General features: G+C 47.3%; 5 protein-coding genes and 1 non-coding gene across 6 annotated transcripts; 5 read left to right on the top strand and 1 right to left on the bottom strand.

Moving 5' to 3' along the window:
• Positions 1-138: 138 nt before the first annotated feature.
• PADG_00578 (uncharacterized protein) lies at positions 139-1335 on the top strand (the record flags this gene model as incomplete). Its single annotated transcript, XM_010757590.1, has 2 exons — positions 139-165; positions 319-1335. The coding sequence occupies 2 exons, from the start codon at positions 139-141 to the stop codon at positions 1333-1335; spliced, it is 1044 nt and encodes a 347-aa protein (XP_010755892.1).
• A 4679-nt stretch (positions 1336-6014) lies between these two features.
• Positions 6015-6086, bottom strand: PADG_11118. Its single transcript has one exon. It is a non-coding gene; the product is annotated as a tRNA-Ala (tRNA).
• A 424-nt stretch (positions 6087-6510) lies between these two features.
• PADG_00577 (uncharacterized protein) lies at positions 6511-8652 on the top strand (the record flags this gene model as incomplete). Its single annotated transcript, XM_010758107.1, has 3 exons — positions 6511-6811; positions 6939-8460; positions 8553-8652. 3 exons carry the CDS (start codon positions 6511-6513, stop codon positions 8650-8652), a joined length of 1923 nt encoding a protein of 640 aa, XP_010756409.1.
• A 902-nt stretch (positions 8653-9554) lies between these two features.
• PADG_00576 (uncharacterized protein) lies at positions 9555-11386 on the top strand (the record flags this gene model as incomplete). The annotated part of the gene is made up of 6 exons (XM_010758106.1): positions 9555-9606; positions 9999-10130; positions 10278-10438; positions 10667-10737; positions 10836-10932; positions 10988-11386. The coding sequence occupies 6 exons, from the start codon at positions 9555-9557 to the stop codon at positions 11384-11386; spliced, it is 912 nt and encodes a 303-aa protein (XP_010756408.1).
• A 1333-nt stretch (positions 11387-12719) lies between these two features.
• PADG_11117 (dihydroneopterin aldolase) lies at positions 12720-13760 on the top strand (the record flags this gene model as incomplete). The annotated part of the gene is made up of 2 exons (XM_010758415.1): positions 12720-13394; positions 13566-13760. 2 exons carry the CDS (start codon positions 12720-12722, stop codon positions 13758-13760), a joined length of 870 nt encoding a protein of 289 aa, XP_010756717.1.
• Positions 13761-14584: 824 nt separating this feature from the next.
• Positions 14585-16966, top strand: PADG_11116 (AGC/RSK/RSKP70 protein kinase; the record flags this gene model as incomplete). Its single annotated transcript, XM_010758414.1, has 2 exons — positions 14585-14762; positions 15057-16966. 2 exons carry the CDS (start codon positions 14585-14587, stop codon positions 16964-16966), a joined length of 2088 nt encoding a protein of 695 aa, XP_010756716.1.
• Between the last annotated feature and the right edge of the window lie 191 nt (positions 16967-17157).

The following is a 17157-nucleotide window of genomic DNA, read 5'->3' as shown; positions in this document are numbered from 1 at the left end:
GTTGTTTTTTGAAGATTACGTCTCATGATCATGCGTAGCATAACATAGTTTTTTTGTACAGAGACATATTTTCACGTCTAGAAAACAGCAGTACGAGCTTCAACCCGGGACAGGCCCAGTATGCCATATGTAATCACTATGAGCAGGATAGTCGTACTTGTTTTTGTAATCTTGTTGATATAATATTGTGTTGTTACATTATGACACAAAAGATGAAGAAGTAGGAAACTAGAACTATCTCTCTTCTTAATCCCCCCCGTACCATACAACACCCTCCAATAGGGGCGTAGAACTAAGCCCTTTATGCCCCCCTGAAAGGTCTGGGGGGAAGGGGAAGGGGAAGGGGAGGGGGAGGGGGAGGAGGACAGGGGCGGAACCGGTGGAACTGAGCAGCGGAAGAGAGAGAGGGAAGTCGGAGGAAGGAGGAAGCAGGAGAGTGTATGGGCGTTCCCGACGATTGCCAAGACCAGAGCAAAACCACCAGACGAAACCCAGAAAAGTTGGGAGGACGCCTGCTTTTATACTACGGGCCATTTCCATGACGCTGCGGGCTTATCCCCACGCACCCGGGCCCGCCTTCTGTGGACGGGTCACCGCCACCCCACTACAATGGTGCGGCCAACCAGCAGAAACCAAGGAGGAAGGACGACTTTCCCTAGCGCCGTCCTTCGCCTAACTTCGGGAGTTTTGGGCGACCGCCCCCGGGGTTGCCCGATGATTGGTCTCTGTCTCACCCCCGGGGGGCTTGCTGGAACCAACCCACACCCACTTTCCCAGGCGGCGATGCGCTCTTTTGACTCTGGCCCATCCCTGGTACGCCTCCACGTGGATCTGGCCAATCAGCGCGGCGCGGTGGGCAGAAGGGTTGGGACCCAAGAAACCTTGGGTCAGGGTTATAGGAACCAATTCCAAACCTCCCAACCGCTCCTCCGTTGCCGATCAGCCTGTAACAGCCCTAACCCAAGTCGGGCCAATAGCCTCGCGTATCCAACCACTTCTGCTACCCCTGAATACGCTTTGGTGGATGCGCCGTTTTGGGGTTGTTCCATGGTTGTTCCTGCCTCTCTGACTTCCGCATCAGAGTCCAAAACCTGCGATGATTCAAAGGACCCAGGCCCTGGCTCAGCCTGCCTGCATTGCGTGACTGACTGCCTTGGCTCTTTTGACCCTCTCTCGTGCGCTGCCGGCGACTGCCCGCGCAAAACCTTACGGCAAAACTTGCTGTTGCCCGCGGAGCAACAGGGCGAAATGGAGGGAAATGGAGGGAAATGGAGGAGGGGGTTTGAACTCTCTCCCCACAACCTTCGGTACCAATCATCAGCATCACTCTGTTGACATCGCCGCTTTTACAACGCTAACCCTAACCCTAACCCTAACCCTGATTTTCCCTCCCCGGGTCTTGGCGGGTGCTGGTTATCCCTGAAAGGCCGCGTCAGGCTCACCTAATCACCACGTTCCTGCACGCACCAATCACTGCGCCTGAAACTGCGCGGAATCGTCGATCACGTCAGCCTTCAACTGCTGTTGCGCGTTCGAAAAAGAAAAAAAAAAAAAAAAAAAAAAAAAAAAAAAAAAAAAAAGAATAGTTAAATCGCCTGGAAGGTTAGTTGGCTAGCCCCTTTTTTCTTTTCTTTTTTATTGTTTAAACCCTTCTTGACAGTTTTGTTTATTCTTCTTCGATTTCTCCAACACCTTATCTCGGCACCGTCTTTGAAGAGATGATTTGTGCTGTTCAATCACTTCAGGGGATTGGATGGTTCTAAACTACCAAGGCCAGCTGACGCGGACGAGGGGTTGAATACTGCGATTCCATTATGGCCCGCTTGGTCCAAGACTTCTGGCGAGCTGCAGCCTGGTGGAGGATGGAAAGTGGCTCTTCTCACACATCTTGTTTATTTACGGCAAGCTGATGCCTGTTCAACCAATCGAGCAGCAGTCGTTCCTCAGCAAGGCCGATCCATTTCTTATCCCGCTCAATCTGAACAACAGCATTGGGAGAAGGGAATATCCTTGCAAGGAGCGTATTGACAGGAGGCAGCCTACAGGCAGGCGAAAGAGATCCCAGCAAGCAGCATTCCATATATTTCGACAGAGAAACCTTGTTTTACCATGAATGTCAAAAATCCATCCATATCACCTCCTACCCGGGATACCTTGGGATCCAACCAACTAACTGCCGTCGCCTCCCCAACCGTGTTGCTTTTTTCTTTCGTCGCGCAAGATTTACAATACAACAGCGTACAGGTACAAGAACCGCAACGAAACCGAACGTACCCAAAAAAAAAAAAAAAAAAAAAAAAAAAAACCGCTGCACAGCCCCTTTTTTCGTTTTTGCTTTTCCCGTTTGCAACCGCCCGAGCGAAAGCGGTCGGTCGCATCGCCTAGGGTTCCCGATCCGGTAACAACCCAAAATTCTAAATTTAATTTAGGAACCATTCCACCGTGTATTGCTTCTCAACACCAAAAGAGCCGCAGGTCTATTTTTTTTTTTTTTTTTTTTTTTTTTTTTTTTGGCTTTCCTGGAACGCAAAATTCTAACCGTCCGGGGGGCCAGAATGGGCGGCCCTGGCCGCATAGCGGGGCGACGGAGGTGCTTACTTTTCAGAGAGTGAGCATGATTAATTTGAGCAAGCCATGACGAAAGCGCAAGGCTTGATTCCGTTGGGACTTGACGTTACTTTTCCTTGTTCCTCTCTTTGATGAACATTACATTTAATATAAATCTCACAAGCCCGAGATGTGGCTTGCCGCTGAACCGTTAGCCCTTTGTCGTTTCTTTTACTTTTTTCTCATCCTGTTTGAAAGCAGGTTGGATGATACCTTTTTCTTGGCCTCGTGATCACACTGTCCACAAATATGTGGATCCAACGCCAACGCCATTTCTTGGACCCCCTCTATTTTTTTTTTTCTATTTTTTTTTTTTTTTTGTTTCGGGGATCCTTACCGAAATCCAGTCTTGAATTTTTGGAGTTGTTATATGAAATTATGCTTAAAATGAGTGGCGGCTGGCTGATGTTGTGCCTCAACGAGTTGAAAAAAAAAAATCTTTGCAACCTCCACACACCTCGCATAGCGTGACGCTATCCTGATAACTCAAAAGTAAACGAGATAAGGTAGAGAGATATGAGGAGTTGTGTGCTTGCCGGGTTATCTAGTTGCCCGAGTTTCTTCCAAAGCTCGGGGTATTGCGGAATAACGAGTTTCAATTCATTATCTATTTACCCATATTTCCTGCTAGGGGGTGGATGGGGAGGGAGAAAATCGTTTGTTGGGTTGAACTTTTGGAGGGAATATACTTCGATAAAGGGCTCGACCTTCAGCAGTAAAGATTTTCAACGCCCTGTGGATGTTCTCTTCTCCGGATTGGTCCGTGCCGCCAGGACGGACAATAGGCAACAGGCAAATTCTTCCATTTTCTTCGTCTGGCAAACAAATACTTTCCTTTCCCACATGCTGGTATAATGGATATGTCATGTTGCATGGTACGTTTCTGCGGGCTGCGAGCTGCAGGCTGCAGTTCCCTGGAACATACCTCTTATCAGAATAAGTTTTACCGATTGGCTGGTAGGACTCACATAATGCTCTGGATAATTTTCTGGGTCTATTGGGTTCTGGACTGGCTTTATGTATGGGACACATAGCAACTTTCAACAAATTTCCCTAGGAGAAGACTCACGCAGAAGTTGAAAGCCGTATTACCTGCTTGTTACAGACAGTGGAAGCTTAAAATCGGGGGAACCTTTTACGTACCATGATTCTGAATGCCAGGGCTTGCTCTGAATGAAATTATTATTTCCCCCCTTCTAAGGACGTGCTGCTGCCTGGTAAAATTTTTACCATGTCTAGAATGTTCGGAATAGAGAGCTTCTCATCCAGCCCAACATATGGAAGGTAGGTAAATGGGGTTTTCCATTCATGGGCCAGTCCAAGAAGGGGTTGAAAATCGTCCTGCCGAGATCGGAATACATGTCCCGCGGGAGTTGGACCGACGACAATCTCATACAAAACCACCTGCACTATCTAATAACATATTTAATAGCTAACCAGCGTCGCGCCAGTCTATCCGCCCCGTTTCCCTGTGGGCGTAGGCTGGTCTTGAAAGAGAGCAGAATCCATCCCGAATCTCCTACATACTGCTTTCTCGTACGTATGTACTGTGCAAAATTTGACGTCTGTTACCATTCTAATCGACGTTCTCTACCATGTACTTCTAACAAGGATCCCATCCAACTCTTGCCAGTTCATCGGTTATCTGGTTTTAGGGGGATGAAACGCTGTTTCGCCGGGACGCGGTTGGTGATGAATGGCGGAGTCCCGCCCAAGAGCAGTTTGATTCCCCATCGGATTGATTTTCACTCCTTTTAAACTGGGGGGACATAATCAGTCCTTTTAGCCTGGCTCGCTACATTGACGTCATGAGCATTTGCTTTCTCATACGCAGTGCAGTCATCTTCTGCTATGCTAACATCGTCATTGTCGTGGAGATGCCGAGTGTGTTTGGGAAACGGTACCATCTGGACGCTCAACAGGTTTGATTGCTGTTTACATCCATAATTGGCGAACAGTCCACGGTACCTCTCACGAAGTTATTCTTCCCTTTGAGTATGAGGCCTGAGTATGAGGCCTGGACTGGAAAGAAATTCCCGGCAAACAGCCTGTGGAGTTCCTATGTTGGGTTTTTTTAACGGTGATTGCTGGGTTTCTGGTATGTCTTCAATGCTACCCCACTGGTTGGAGCAGTGATAGCCAGTTTTGGAAACCGGGCCATCACCGCGGCTTTTGATTTCCTTGGCGGTCGAATGTCACCGTGAGAGGTCGTCCGATGTCGGAGTTTCCATTAACGATATCCGTCAGGAAATATGTTTTGCAAAAGCTTATAGAGAGCACTTTTGCTTCACTACATGCGCAAGGCGGATTACTCGGGATCTCGAGGTCTCCACCAAAACTCCTACAGAGGAGTTTGTCTGATTCGTTCGGACCGTAATTTCGTATGTGGCACGGCTTTATGAAGAGGCTTTAATTGTGAAAAGAGCTTCGATCGGGGGATATTCGGTTCTTCTGCCTATCCTGAATATTCAGAAGCACGCCGCACAAGCCAGGTATAATACCATGCGAAACCCTGTTGGTATGAAGTAAAAGATGTCAACAATACTTGAACTGTCGTCTGAGAACGTGTCCGAAATCACTTATATCAATTCAATTTCGGCGACCCCCACTTTCTATCCTTACGTGCATGTATTCCGCTATCATCAACAGTCCCTGATGCCTTGGGACTCCACCAGCGGCCGATCATTGACGGGAAGCAGCACGAATAAACGCCGTCGCTAATAGTATCTCATATGCCAAAGTGTTACAAACCTATTCCTTTGCAATCGAGCGAAACCATATCTGGTCCTTGTGCATCGGATGGTTGATGCTTGCTTGACTCCTGGATAGCCTTTATGCTGCTTGCAAATAAGCATTGTTCATGAGGTTGATACGATCAACCTGACTTCTGGTCATGCGAAACTAACTGCATCTTCACCGGTGTTTTTCTGCTTCGAGTGCGTCCTGGCGAGAAGCTGCAGGAGTAACCCTCATCCTCATCATCAAGACTATCCAGATCCTCATAGAGGGTCATATAAGAATAGCTACCTAGGAGGCAGAACACTAGGTCACGGTGGTTTATTAGCGATGGAGAGTCGCTTGCTGCCAGGTTATGAAGTTTTTCCTCCCTTGTTTTCACCCCATTCTCCTGGGTTTTCAAGTTTATTTTCACGGGTTCAGGTTGGTGTCATAAGAGCTGCTTGAAGACGGAATGATGCCAGAGAGGTTATCAAACTCGATTTTGTGTTTACATGTAGCCCCAAAGCTGTCAATAAACGGACAAACTGTATTCAAATCCATGTCGCTTGAAATAATAAGAGAGTCCATTGCAGCAGGAAAAAAACCATCAGGACAGCTCTGAGGAAAATGAAGGATACCAAATTTACCAGTAAAGAGAATAAATAAAAAAGTGGAAGAAGAATAACAATTGGACGCTGCCGGAATCGAACCGGCGACCCCGTCAATGCGAATGACGTATTATACCACTAAACCAAGCGCCCAACGATTGGTCTTCTGAGCGACAGAATTCCCATTCTATTGTAGTGCTAGATATTCCAATCGCCCGAGTTTTTTTAAAACCTTCTTCAAAATGGCTAGTTGCATATTGGGGGGCCGGGGCAAAGTATATCTATACTACTTGCATAGTTTCTTTTTCATGCCTTTGCAGAATGGTTAGTCGATCGTTCCAACTGTTGCTATTCAAGATGAAAATGGGATATAAATGGTTACTAGCATGATTTCCATTCGACACCTTTTTATTGGTCAGAGCGAGATTCCTCGGCTGTTCTTGCTCAGGCGGCGTTATCCAGAAATATCCGGAGTTGAAGAGTTCATCCCGCGATCGCACTGCTAATTACTCAATATATATTATTTACCTCGATCGGAGGCTGGTTTACCTTAACTCTCGTTTGTATGCCCGCAGCCATGGCCTCACACACCACAATCATGTCTCTCCTGAGGCGTGAATTCGCACCGGTCTCTTGGAGAGCAAGTGTGGCCAAATCTGGGTTCCGCGCCTATTCTACCCATGCGCTCATAGGGTTCCCTTCCAGTCGGCGACGAGCTATCCAACAACGACAATTCCCAACACAGAATGTCTGTTTAAACCAGATACAGAGTTTTTCGAACACTCTGCAAAGGCGATATCCTGGTGACTCTGATACCTTTGATCCTTCCCAGATTGAACGGGAATCGGACAGTGTCGATGTTTGCATCGTTGGTGGCGGTGCGTTTTTTTTTTTTTTTTTTTTTAAATAACCCTCTGTCTAGAAAAGTAGCCCCCCTTTTTCTAGCTCTGGTTTAGATGGCGGAAAGACTGACCGACATTGTTTTTGTGAATATTTTGAGGATAGGCCCCGCCGGTCTCGCCGCAGCTATACAGCTCAAGAAAATCGCAAACGAAGCGGGCAATGAAGATTTCAGGGTTATACTTTTGGAGAAAGCAGGAGAGATTGGGGATCATATAATGTCGGGCAATGTTTTAGAGCCCAGTGCGATCAATGAATTGCTTCCAGATTGGTTGTCAGAGGACAATCCCTCGAGATTTGAACATGCAACGCCTGCGAAGTCGGATCGCATGCGTTTCCTTACTAGCAAACATGCCTTCCCAATTCCATGCCCGCCGCAGATGAATAACCACGGCAATTACATCATCAGTTTGAGTCAGTTATGCAAGTGGCTCGGAGAGCGGGCGGAAGAAGTTGGAGTTGAGATATATCCTGGTTTCGCCGCAAGTGAGGTACTGTACAAGTCGGACGGATCGGTCAAGGGAGTCGCTACCAACGATCTTGGTATTGGGCGCGATGGGAAGCCCAAGGATTCCTTCGAACGGGGAATGGAGTTCCATGCCAGAGTCACGCTGCTTGCTGAAGGATGCCACGGAAGCTTAACAAAGCAAGTTATCAAGAAATTCGACCTGCGACGGGACAGCCAATCTCAAACATATGGACTGGGAGTGAAGGAGGTTTGGGAGATCCAGCCTGAGAAATTCCGAAAGGGAGAAATTCTTCATACGTTGGGTTACCCCTTGCCCAAGGATGTGTATGGAGGATCATTCATGTATCATTTTGGCGATAACATGGTTACTCTTGGGCTGGTTGTTGGTCTTGATTACCCTAACCCCTGGTTATCTCCATATGGGGAATTTCAGAAACTGAAACACCATCCTCTTATCAAATCCGTACTGGAGGGCGGGAAATGCATCTCCTATGGAGCTCGCGCGCTTGCTGAGGGAGGCTTTCAGTCCATACCAAAATGCGCTTTCCCGGGTGGTGCCTTGATCGGAGATACTGCGGGGTTCATGAATGTTCCTAAAATCAAGGGCACACATAACGCTATGCGGTCTGGCATGATTGCTGCTCAGGCAGCATACTCAGCCCTTTCTTCAAATCCAGACAGCTCAAGTGTATTCCTGTACGACTACGAGGACGGCCTCCGAAATTCTTCCATATGGAAGGAACTCAAAGAAGTACGAAACATGCGCCCTTCATTCGCAACTCCGCTGGGAATCTACGGCGGCATCATGTACTCCGGCTTAGAAGCGTACATTTTCCGTGGCAAGACGCCCTGGACCTTGAGCCACCACTGCACAGATCCTGATGCCACCAAGGCTGCGTACGAGTGCACGAAAATCGAGTATCCGAAACCAGATGGAGTGATTAGTTTCGATATTTTAACAAGCGTTAGCCGGACTGGCACCAACCACGAAGAGGACCAGCCGGTACACCTTCAGGTCAAGGACTGGGACAAGCACACCAAGCTCGCCTGGCCGAAATATCAAGGGGTCGAGAATAGGTTTTGCCCTGCCGGAGTCTATGAGTACGTCGAGGATCCGAGTAAAGAGTTGGGAGTCCGGTTCCAGATCAATGCGCAAAAGTAAGTTGTCCATTGTTCTCTCTTAATTCTCTGTCTCCCTCTCGTCTAGTTTGTCAATAATGACCACTGACTATGAAATTCGATTTTTACAGTTGTATTCATTGTAAAACCTGCGACATCAAGGTCCCGACCCAAGATATCAACTGGCAAACACCTCAAGGCGGTGAAGGTCCAAAATATTACCTGACCTAGAAAACCGCATACTTTCCATGTTCCATTATTGATATCTGTTCGTTTCTGGCAAACTCTATGCGATTCTGCTGGTGAAATTTTGATAGAGGAATTACTGTTTGTTTGTGCTCTATATCACTATTCCCATTGTGCGTCTCCTGTTCATCACAATACGCTGGATCAAGATGTTTAATTAACTACTGTTCGACTGGTGAATCACGAAGTTAGGAAGCGATCTAGCTCAAACTAGCTACATGTAAATTTTTTTTTCAAACAAACTAATGCACACTGCGCGTTATTAATTTCCAACAAAATATTCATCACACACTGCACTGGGAATCCCTGGAGATTCCATCCAAGTCTCTTCCCGCAATATTTAATACAACCCCCGGTCAAAGTGGCACAAACGTGTTCTGTTATCGAAAGTGAGGCGACCAAGCCCAGGTATTGTTTGTTGGGGGCACAAGACTATTCTGCCCCCCTGAACCGCCTTTCTCAGCCTTGCTGTCATTCCATCCCCCTCCATCTCATCCAACATCCATTTGCCCATCATCGCATCGACATCGCATCACATCGCATCCCTCCTCCATCTCCACACCTGCAACGATTTGATCCACGACATCTCTCTATATTCAGCACTTGGCCGTTCTGCTGTCTTCATCCCCTGAAGGAACGTATTCCTTCCCATTTCGAATCCTTTAGGAAACAACAGGCTGTCCAGGCTACCGAAAATTGCTTCGGTAATCTGGAAAGGAACACCACCCCCATTCCTTTACCGGTCTCGCTGCTCGCATATCTCGACTTCCTAGGTATTGCTTGTCCAGGAATATACAAACACGCATAAGCGCACAACTTCGGCTTCAGGATACTTTTTTCACCTTCTTTCTGTGCGTCTGCGATCCTTATCGCATCGACAGCCCATCATGAGTGAAGTCTCATCCACGCGTCTCTATCTCGGGAATCTGCCCCGCAACGGTATGCTGGTCTTACTACTACTACTACTACTACTACTACTACTACTACTACTGCTACTACATCCTCCTCATACTTGAGCTTCGTTCTTGAGCACTGTCAAATCCCAATGTGTACGGCTCTGGCACAAAAAACCTACCCCATGTTCCATTGGAATCTCTGGATTACTTTCGTCCTATCGAGGACTGTGACTACGCATATGACACAGTCAGAAATTAAGGGATTTGCTACAGTCAAAAATCCAAGTGCTCAATAAGAAAGAATAAGATCTAAAAAGAAATTTTATGCATCCCTAATGGAATTCACTACTGGCTTTCTCGTTACTGGATCGTTTGGCCTCGAGAGCTGACTCAAAACACGCCTTTTTTGGCCTGGACTTGTTTTTTTTTTTCCAGTCACTAAGCAGGAGATCGAAGATCATTTCAATTCCCACCACGGCTCCGGCAAGATCACAGAAATAAAGCTCATGAGTGGTTTTGGCTTCATCGAATATGAGGATGCTATGGATGCGAAGGATGTTGTGCCAGGTACGTTTTTCGTTCATATGCCTGTTTGTGGGACACAGCCTAATTTCATGTTTCCTTTAGCTTTCCGTATGTCTATGTGAACTTATGAGATTTCCCAACTTCTTCACCGCCAGGGGGCTTTCTATTTTTGACCACTCTGGCTTGTAGATGGAACGGATTTCAAGGGTGAACGTCTCACTGTACAGTTCGCCCGTGGACCACGCCACAAAGAAACTTTCTCTGGACCGCCGGATCGTTCCAGCGCTCCACGTCCACGGCGGACAATCTACCGCATGCAGATCTCTGGACTTCCAGAAACTAGTTGGCAGGTTAGCTAAGCTCCATTTCCCCCTGGAATCCCTAGGATTTACTTCCATTTGGACCTCGTGATATGTGCCATTCCCCATTTCTTCCCCCTACATTCCATCATAGGTGTAGAGTTTTGCCACTTGCTGGAGTTTTCCGTGTTTGGAGTTTCCCCGGACTCTAGTTTGGAAGGAACCTGGCGGTTTACCCATTTCGTCTGGAAATTGGACTTACACATCCACCTTCTTTAGGATCTCAAAGATTTCGCACGACAGTCTGGCCTTGATGTAGTGTACTCTGAGACCGGCCATGATGGAAGAGGGTGAGTATTCCCGATCTCTCCAGGGCCGACCAATTTCTCTTCTTTTTTGGGACCAGGATCGCTGATAGGCTTTGTTGAATCAAACAAAAACCAAAAAGATTTGTCGAATTTGAAACAGGAAGTGACCTCAAAACCGCCGTTGAGAAACTGGACGGCCGTGAATTCAAGGGCTCTAGGGTCTTATGCACGCAGGACGTAGGAATCCCCTTGGTCTTCCCCTCCGGGTGGCTTAGTTCTCATTGTCTACTAGATTCAATCCCAGGAGGATCGCCAACCCCGTGAGCCATACCGTTCCCGCTCACCTGGGCGGCGTGGCGGGTACCACCCTTATGAGGAATATGACCGGCGCGGGGCACCTCCACGTGGGTATAGCCCCCGCAACCACTACCGCGAGCGTTCACCGGCCTCTCGTCGTGACTATTATGAACGCGATAGCTATGGACGCAGATCTCCTCCTCCTCGTTCTCGTATTGATGATTACCCACATCCACCCCGCCGCCCATATGACGATGGTTATGACCCACGAGGCCCTCCTCCACCCCCACCTCGTCATTATGATGACCCCTACGCTCCCAGGCAATACGGCCGCCCACGGAGCCCCCCACCACCAAGAGGCGATTATGGATATGACCGCCGCCCTTACTGGTAGAGAACTCTTTTTTTCTTTGTTTTTTATGTTTTGTACCTTTTGATTCCCCGCTCGTATCTATATTTTCCTCAGATTCTTCTTTGTTGTGCCTGCGTTTTTATGCAGAAACCACTTCCAATTCTTGTTCGATCGATGTGTAAAAACATATTTAATGATTCCCCGCACGCGAACCTGATACTTAATACCTTAGAACCTATACTTGTCCCTGATTCCAACAGAGCATAATTTGCCAAAACACGATACCGCCGGTCTCCTTTTTTTTTCTTTTCTTGTTCACTCTGATTCTTCGATACCATTACCGGCAGTCCAAAGGGGTTGGTATAAGCGTAAGTATTGCCGACCTTGGCCGACCTTTGACCTTGACCTCGTTCTGCTATTCGATATCCAGCTGGATTGGAACCTCCCGTCTAGTTTGCTATCCGAAACGGGTTGAAGGCAATAACCAGGCATATACCGGTAGATATCGAAATTTCTTTGCTTCGTTTTGTTTTTGATTCTGTGCTCATGTTTTCCTAATTTCCCTTTTTGTGTGTGTGTGTGTGTGTGTGTAGGTTGGTGGGTGTGGATGTGTTCGTCTTGTTTGTGCAACCTCCTAGTCTACAAAACCATCTGATGATACTTATGAACAAATTCCATGGTGAAAAGTAAGGAAGGAAAAGGGGTTCAATGAATTCCACTGATGATGTCCTCAGCTGTTGCGCTTTGCTGCCCTTTTCCCCCTGTCAACTTCCTCTTTCTTTTTTTCAGGATAAAGCGAAGGGATATGCGGTGCTGCTGAGGGGTTTACATTCAAGTGGGATTATGTGGACGGAAATGGAACCACATATGGAACTGGAAAACCCTTCCCCTGAAGGACCAATGTATTAATTACGACAATAACCTCAGGCATTTTGTTTTGTACATTTGCCCAGATTGCAATTTGAGTTTATATTCGGCCATCTTCGCTGTTACCTAGGTAATTATTATGATGACACTTTTTGAGAACACTCGACATTGTTTCTTAATAACATTCATAGAAGACCGGATGGACATGGTCATTTGAGGAATTTTCTCCAGGATAGGAGGGGTAAGAATATTTTGTAAATAAGGATCGGTAACTGTTCGCAGAGCATCTACGGAGGAATAGATCAACGGTATGAATTCCCCCAGCTAAGCTCGGTTTTCGCGGACGGAAATTTTATTTTCCCTCTCCCAACGCCCCTCAAAAAAATATCAAAGCTCTCAGCTTCTTCATCCCAGTTGCTGCTTACAATCACCAGTCCTCATTGAACGGGCACCGGAAAAATGAACGGGGCTAGTAACCAGTTAGTTTGCTTCGTTTTCGTTTAAAAAGATGTCTTCTGATGCTCTACGGGTATTCGACGCCGTCCAGCTCCGTCATGTTAGCTTCCCCTTCCCAATATGCTTTGGCTCCGATGCCTGGGGTCGCAAGGGTAAACCACAGCCTGCCACATTCTCATTTCGCGTCTCACATCCTCGCCCCCTTATCGAGCAATGTGGGCACACAGATGATGTTTCCTTTACCCTCAACTATGGCGAGCTATATCGTAAGATTGAGGCGAGATTACTCCATGTGACAGCGCTTGAGGACAGGCATGCTAGGGACGTCGACTTACCAGCGATAGCTTATAATGCTGCAGATGTTGCATTTACATTGGCTCGGGATACTATACAGTCGAGTGCCATAGCTCAGGGGTTGGATATGGCAGGAACTGAAGTTGATATCTCAATACATCTTCCTAAAGCGATTCTGAGAGCTGAGAAGGGCCTAAAGCATCAAGCTATCTATCGAGCCACAAAGCCGGGAGCCCAAGCCATTGATGAGACACAACACATATACCGTATTGACAGTTTACGGTGCAATTGTATTGTCGGAGTTAATCCCCATGAACGGGAAGTCAAGCAGGCAGTGCTGGTATCTCTTGTTTTTCAAAAGCGGAATGGGATCGATCCTCGGTACGACTGGATTGTGCAGGCTTTGCAGAACGTGGCAAGGCATATCGCAAATGTGAGTTTTTATTTTTTTTATTTTTTATTTATTTATTTATTTTATCTATCATGGGCATATAGTGGCGCAGGAATTAATTGATGTATCGCAAGATCCTTGGGACAAGAACGTATGCATTTTTTTATTGGCGAATTGTTTTTTGGCTGACATCTATACATCGATTACCCACAGGACATTGAAAAGTCCAGCTTCAAAACAGTCGAGGCTTTAGCTCAACAGATCGCAAACACGGCCATGCAATATACGGACTTCAACGAGGTGACTGTCTGCGTAGAAAAACCGAGTGCGATAGCTTTCGTCGAGTATTCTGGAATTGAAATCACGCGTACGAGAGGCGATGTGAACCTGCAGCTGAAGGAAGAATGAATTTTACGGAATGCTCGCCTAAAGCACCTAGCCTGGGTAGGTAGCCTCCTCAGCACCGGCATTAAATATATACCCGCTATTTTATAGTATATACTGTTAAGTGTGTCATCCTTGTGAATAGGCACTGAATGCTGGGGATCATTCCTTGGTGAGAAACAAGGTCGTGGGTTCAAATCCCATCTTCACCAACGGTATTTCTCACGGGAGGAGGGTGGCTGGTGAATAGAAGAGGGATCCATGATTAGCAGCAGGATTTAGGGCACATTGCAACATGTTTCTACGTATTGATTTTGTGTTTAGATGATCCAACTACTCCACAAGTTTTTGAGACTTTTCTGTAGGATCAGTCCCAGGAGGAGATGAATGGCATAGTTTACTATCATTCATGTATCTAGAGTATTAGCAAGCACCCAGTCAGGCTGGCTATCACAGTCTCTGACTGCCACATATCCAAGAAAAATACGAGCAATACCAATAATACCCCACTATTTGATTTATATTCGCACAAAACATGGGCTTCTTCTTATCTGTCTATTTTGGTGTTGCATTCAAGTTTGAGAGCAACTTTTAACATTTTTTATTTCATTTTCTGCCCCAAGGTCAGAGCTGACCTGTCCCCAAGCGGTTTAGCGCCCTCTCTCCGCCTCCACCAAATGTTGCCCAGTCACCTCTGGCTTTCTCTCCTTTCCCCATCTTTTTCATTTTTTGCTTCTTCTTCTTAACATCCGAAATTCACAGTCAAAGGATAATCTGCTGCTGCCTCTATTTCTGTCGTGACCATCTTCTCCAAAGAAACACGTCTACTACTTTGCGCTTTATCATCTATGGGACTACGCAGCTGTAACAGTCTTCCGCTTTCGATTGTCTCTGCTGGCAGCGGCTGCGCTTCGTGCCTCTTGGATCTGCCCCCCTTCGAGACTCCCTCCGCGATCTCTGCGCTCGGTTTCCCTGTCGCAGTGCTGGGGCCGATTCCAGATAACGTGGTGTGGCCACTGGAGCTTGGTCCGTCCTGAATAAGGGCGGACGGTAATCTGGTATAACGCGCCGTTGAGCGTGGCGAATTTTTGTGACCGCGTAGATATTTGTGTGTTGGATCAGAGGTAAGCTATGCGAATCGTCTCTATGTCTCTATGAACGAGTGGGAGCTTACTTTTCTCCAGAAAGTATTAAAATTCGAGCTATTCGGCTCCCTGTCGAGCTAAACGTCTCCACCATTCCACCCTCCTCGTAGATGTGAGAAGCATTAAGGAAAGAAAGAAACCATCTATATACAGACAGGCCTTTCGTCCTATTTAGTAGGGATGTTCAAGTCTAGCCCGTTGCGCTGCCCGTTGGATCGCGATTCGAACATTCTTACGACCCTGCCAAACGAAAGCCATGCCACAACAACCAAATCATGGCTCGCACAGGAAGAATTCACCGTTTCGGACGTTTTTGCGCCACAAACTGGCGAGGACCCTGATCGGGAGCACCACCCAGATGATAATCAAGCAGAGGCTGAAACCGTTGTTCGTAAAGTCTCTGCGGGATTTCGTCTAGGTCCCCCTGAAGTTAGTCTGGCGAGAAACCCCCCTGCGAGTCAGTCTGGTAAGAACAACGTGCCTGGTGATGTCAGATACCTGGAGGTGGATAAGTTAGGCTCTCGCGGGAAGAGTAGGAAAAAGAAGAAGTTGCGACGCCCAGCTGAAGTCAGGTCTGATGTGACCACTGTCCGTGGTTTTAATGCCAAAACACTCGCCGAGGATGAGTCAGATTATTCCAATTCTGGCTCCAAGCCCTTTCCCCTATGGCAGCCTCCACTTGTCAGTTGTGCAAATAGTCCAGGCCTTCGACCTTCCTCCTCAAATGGGGGCATCAGTTCATTGAAACTCCAGCTGGATGCACTCAGTCTGTCGAATAGCCGCCCAGAATCTAGGGACACGAGCCAATTTGGATCCCAGACCCCGAGCTGTTCTAGTGTCAACTCAGACAGTGATCAGACAACCAGCTATGAGGTGCCTTTGGAGCATGACTTTGTTAGCCCGGACGCTGGTGCTATTCCTCCTGATGCCACGGAATTGCCAAATGAGCAACAGTTGAGGGATGCTCTCTATCGAAAGATGTCAGCTGCGGACTTTGAGCCGTTGTCATGCCTTGGGAAAGGAACCTATGGAACGGTTTTACTGGTCAAGCATTCAGTAACCGGCACACTCTATGCACAGAAACAGTTTCGCAAGGCCTCTCTTACAGTTCATAAAAAGCTCGTGGAACAAACTAAAACGGAACGGGTGATCTTGGAAAGTGTAAATCGTCATCCATTTGTTGTCAAGCTCTACTACGCATTCCAGGATCATGAAAAGCTCTATCTAATTTTGGAATATGCCCAAGGTGGTGAGCTATTCACCCACCTGGCTATGGAGCGCATGTTCACCGAAGACGTGGCTTCATTCTATATGGCTGAGCTAGTCTTAGCGCTGGAGCATCTCCACCACAACGTTGGCGTCGTCTACCGTGACTTGAAACCTGAGAACTGCCTCTTGGATGCCGAAGGCCATCTTCTCCTAACCGATTTCGGACTCAGCAAAGTTGCCGTTGACGGCGATGATCGATGCAACTCATCCCTTGGGACCGTCGAATACATGGCCCCTGAAGTCGTCCAGGGCAAGTCATACGGCAAAGCCTGTGATTGGTGGTCCCTAGGAGCCCTGGGTTTCGACCTTCTCACCGGCTCGCCACCTTTCAAGGCCAACAACCACGCGAAAATCCAGGAAAAGATTGTCAAACAGCAGCTTGTACTTCCATACTTTCTGGGCCCAGATGCGAAGGACCTCCTCACGCGCCTCTTACGTAAGGATCCACACAAACGCCTTGGATCCAACATGCCCAAAGACATGCAGACGATCAGAAACCACCGCTTCTTCCGTAAGATTGACTGGAAAGCACTTGAAAGACGCGAGTTAGAGCCGCCCATTAAACCGCTCATCACGGACCCAGCTTTGGCAGAGAATTTTTCCACTGATTTCACTGCCTTGCCGCTTAGTCCTGTTGTGACAAGAAATGGGTTTGATGAATATGATCATGATGGGAAAGGGTGGCGTGGTGATGGTGGCACGTCGTATAGAGATATCCATCGCCCTGGGAATGCGGCTGCGGACGATCCGTTTAGTGGGTTTAGTTTTGTGGCATCCAGCAGCTTGCTCGATAGTGGGTTAGGCAGGGTGAGGTAGATTCTACCATCTAACTTGACTGTGTCGCTCTGGCGTCTGGCGTGCTGGTTGTGTCTCAATTTATTTTTTCTTTCTTTCTTTCTCTTTACTTTCAGGATTTAGCTGCTTTTTGTTGTTGAAATTCTGCTGCTATTTTGTGGTTGATTTAATTAGTACTCTTGGTCCGAGATCTGATTTCGTGTGAGGTGGTA

Source organism: Paracoccidioides brasiliensis (genome assembly GCF_000150735.1).
Source record: "Paracoccidioides brasiliensis Pb18 unplaced genomic scaffold supercont2.1, whole genome shotgun sequence".
Taxonomy (NCBI): Eukaryota; Fungi; Ascomycota; class Eurotiomycetes; order Onygenales; family Ajellomycetaceae; genus Paracoccidioides; species Paracoccidioides brasiliensis.
Note: the sequence above shows the minus strand (reverse complement) of the source record. Positions and strands in the feature narration are given on the sequence as shown.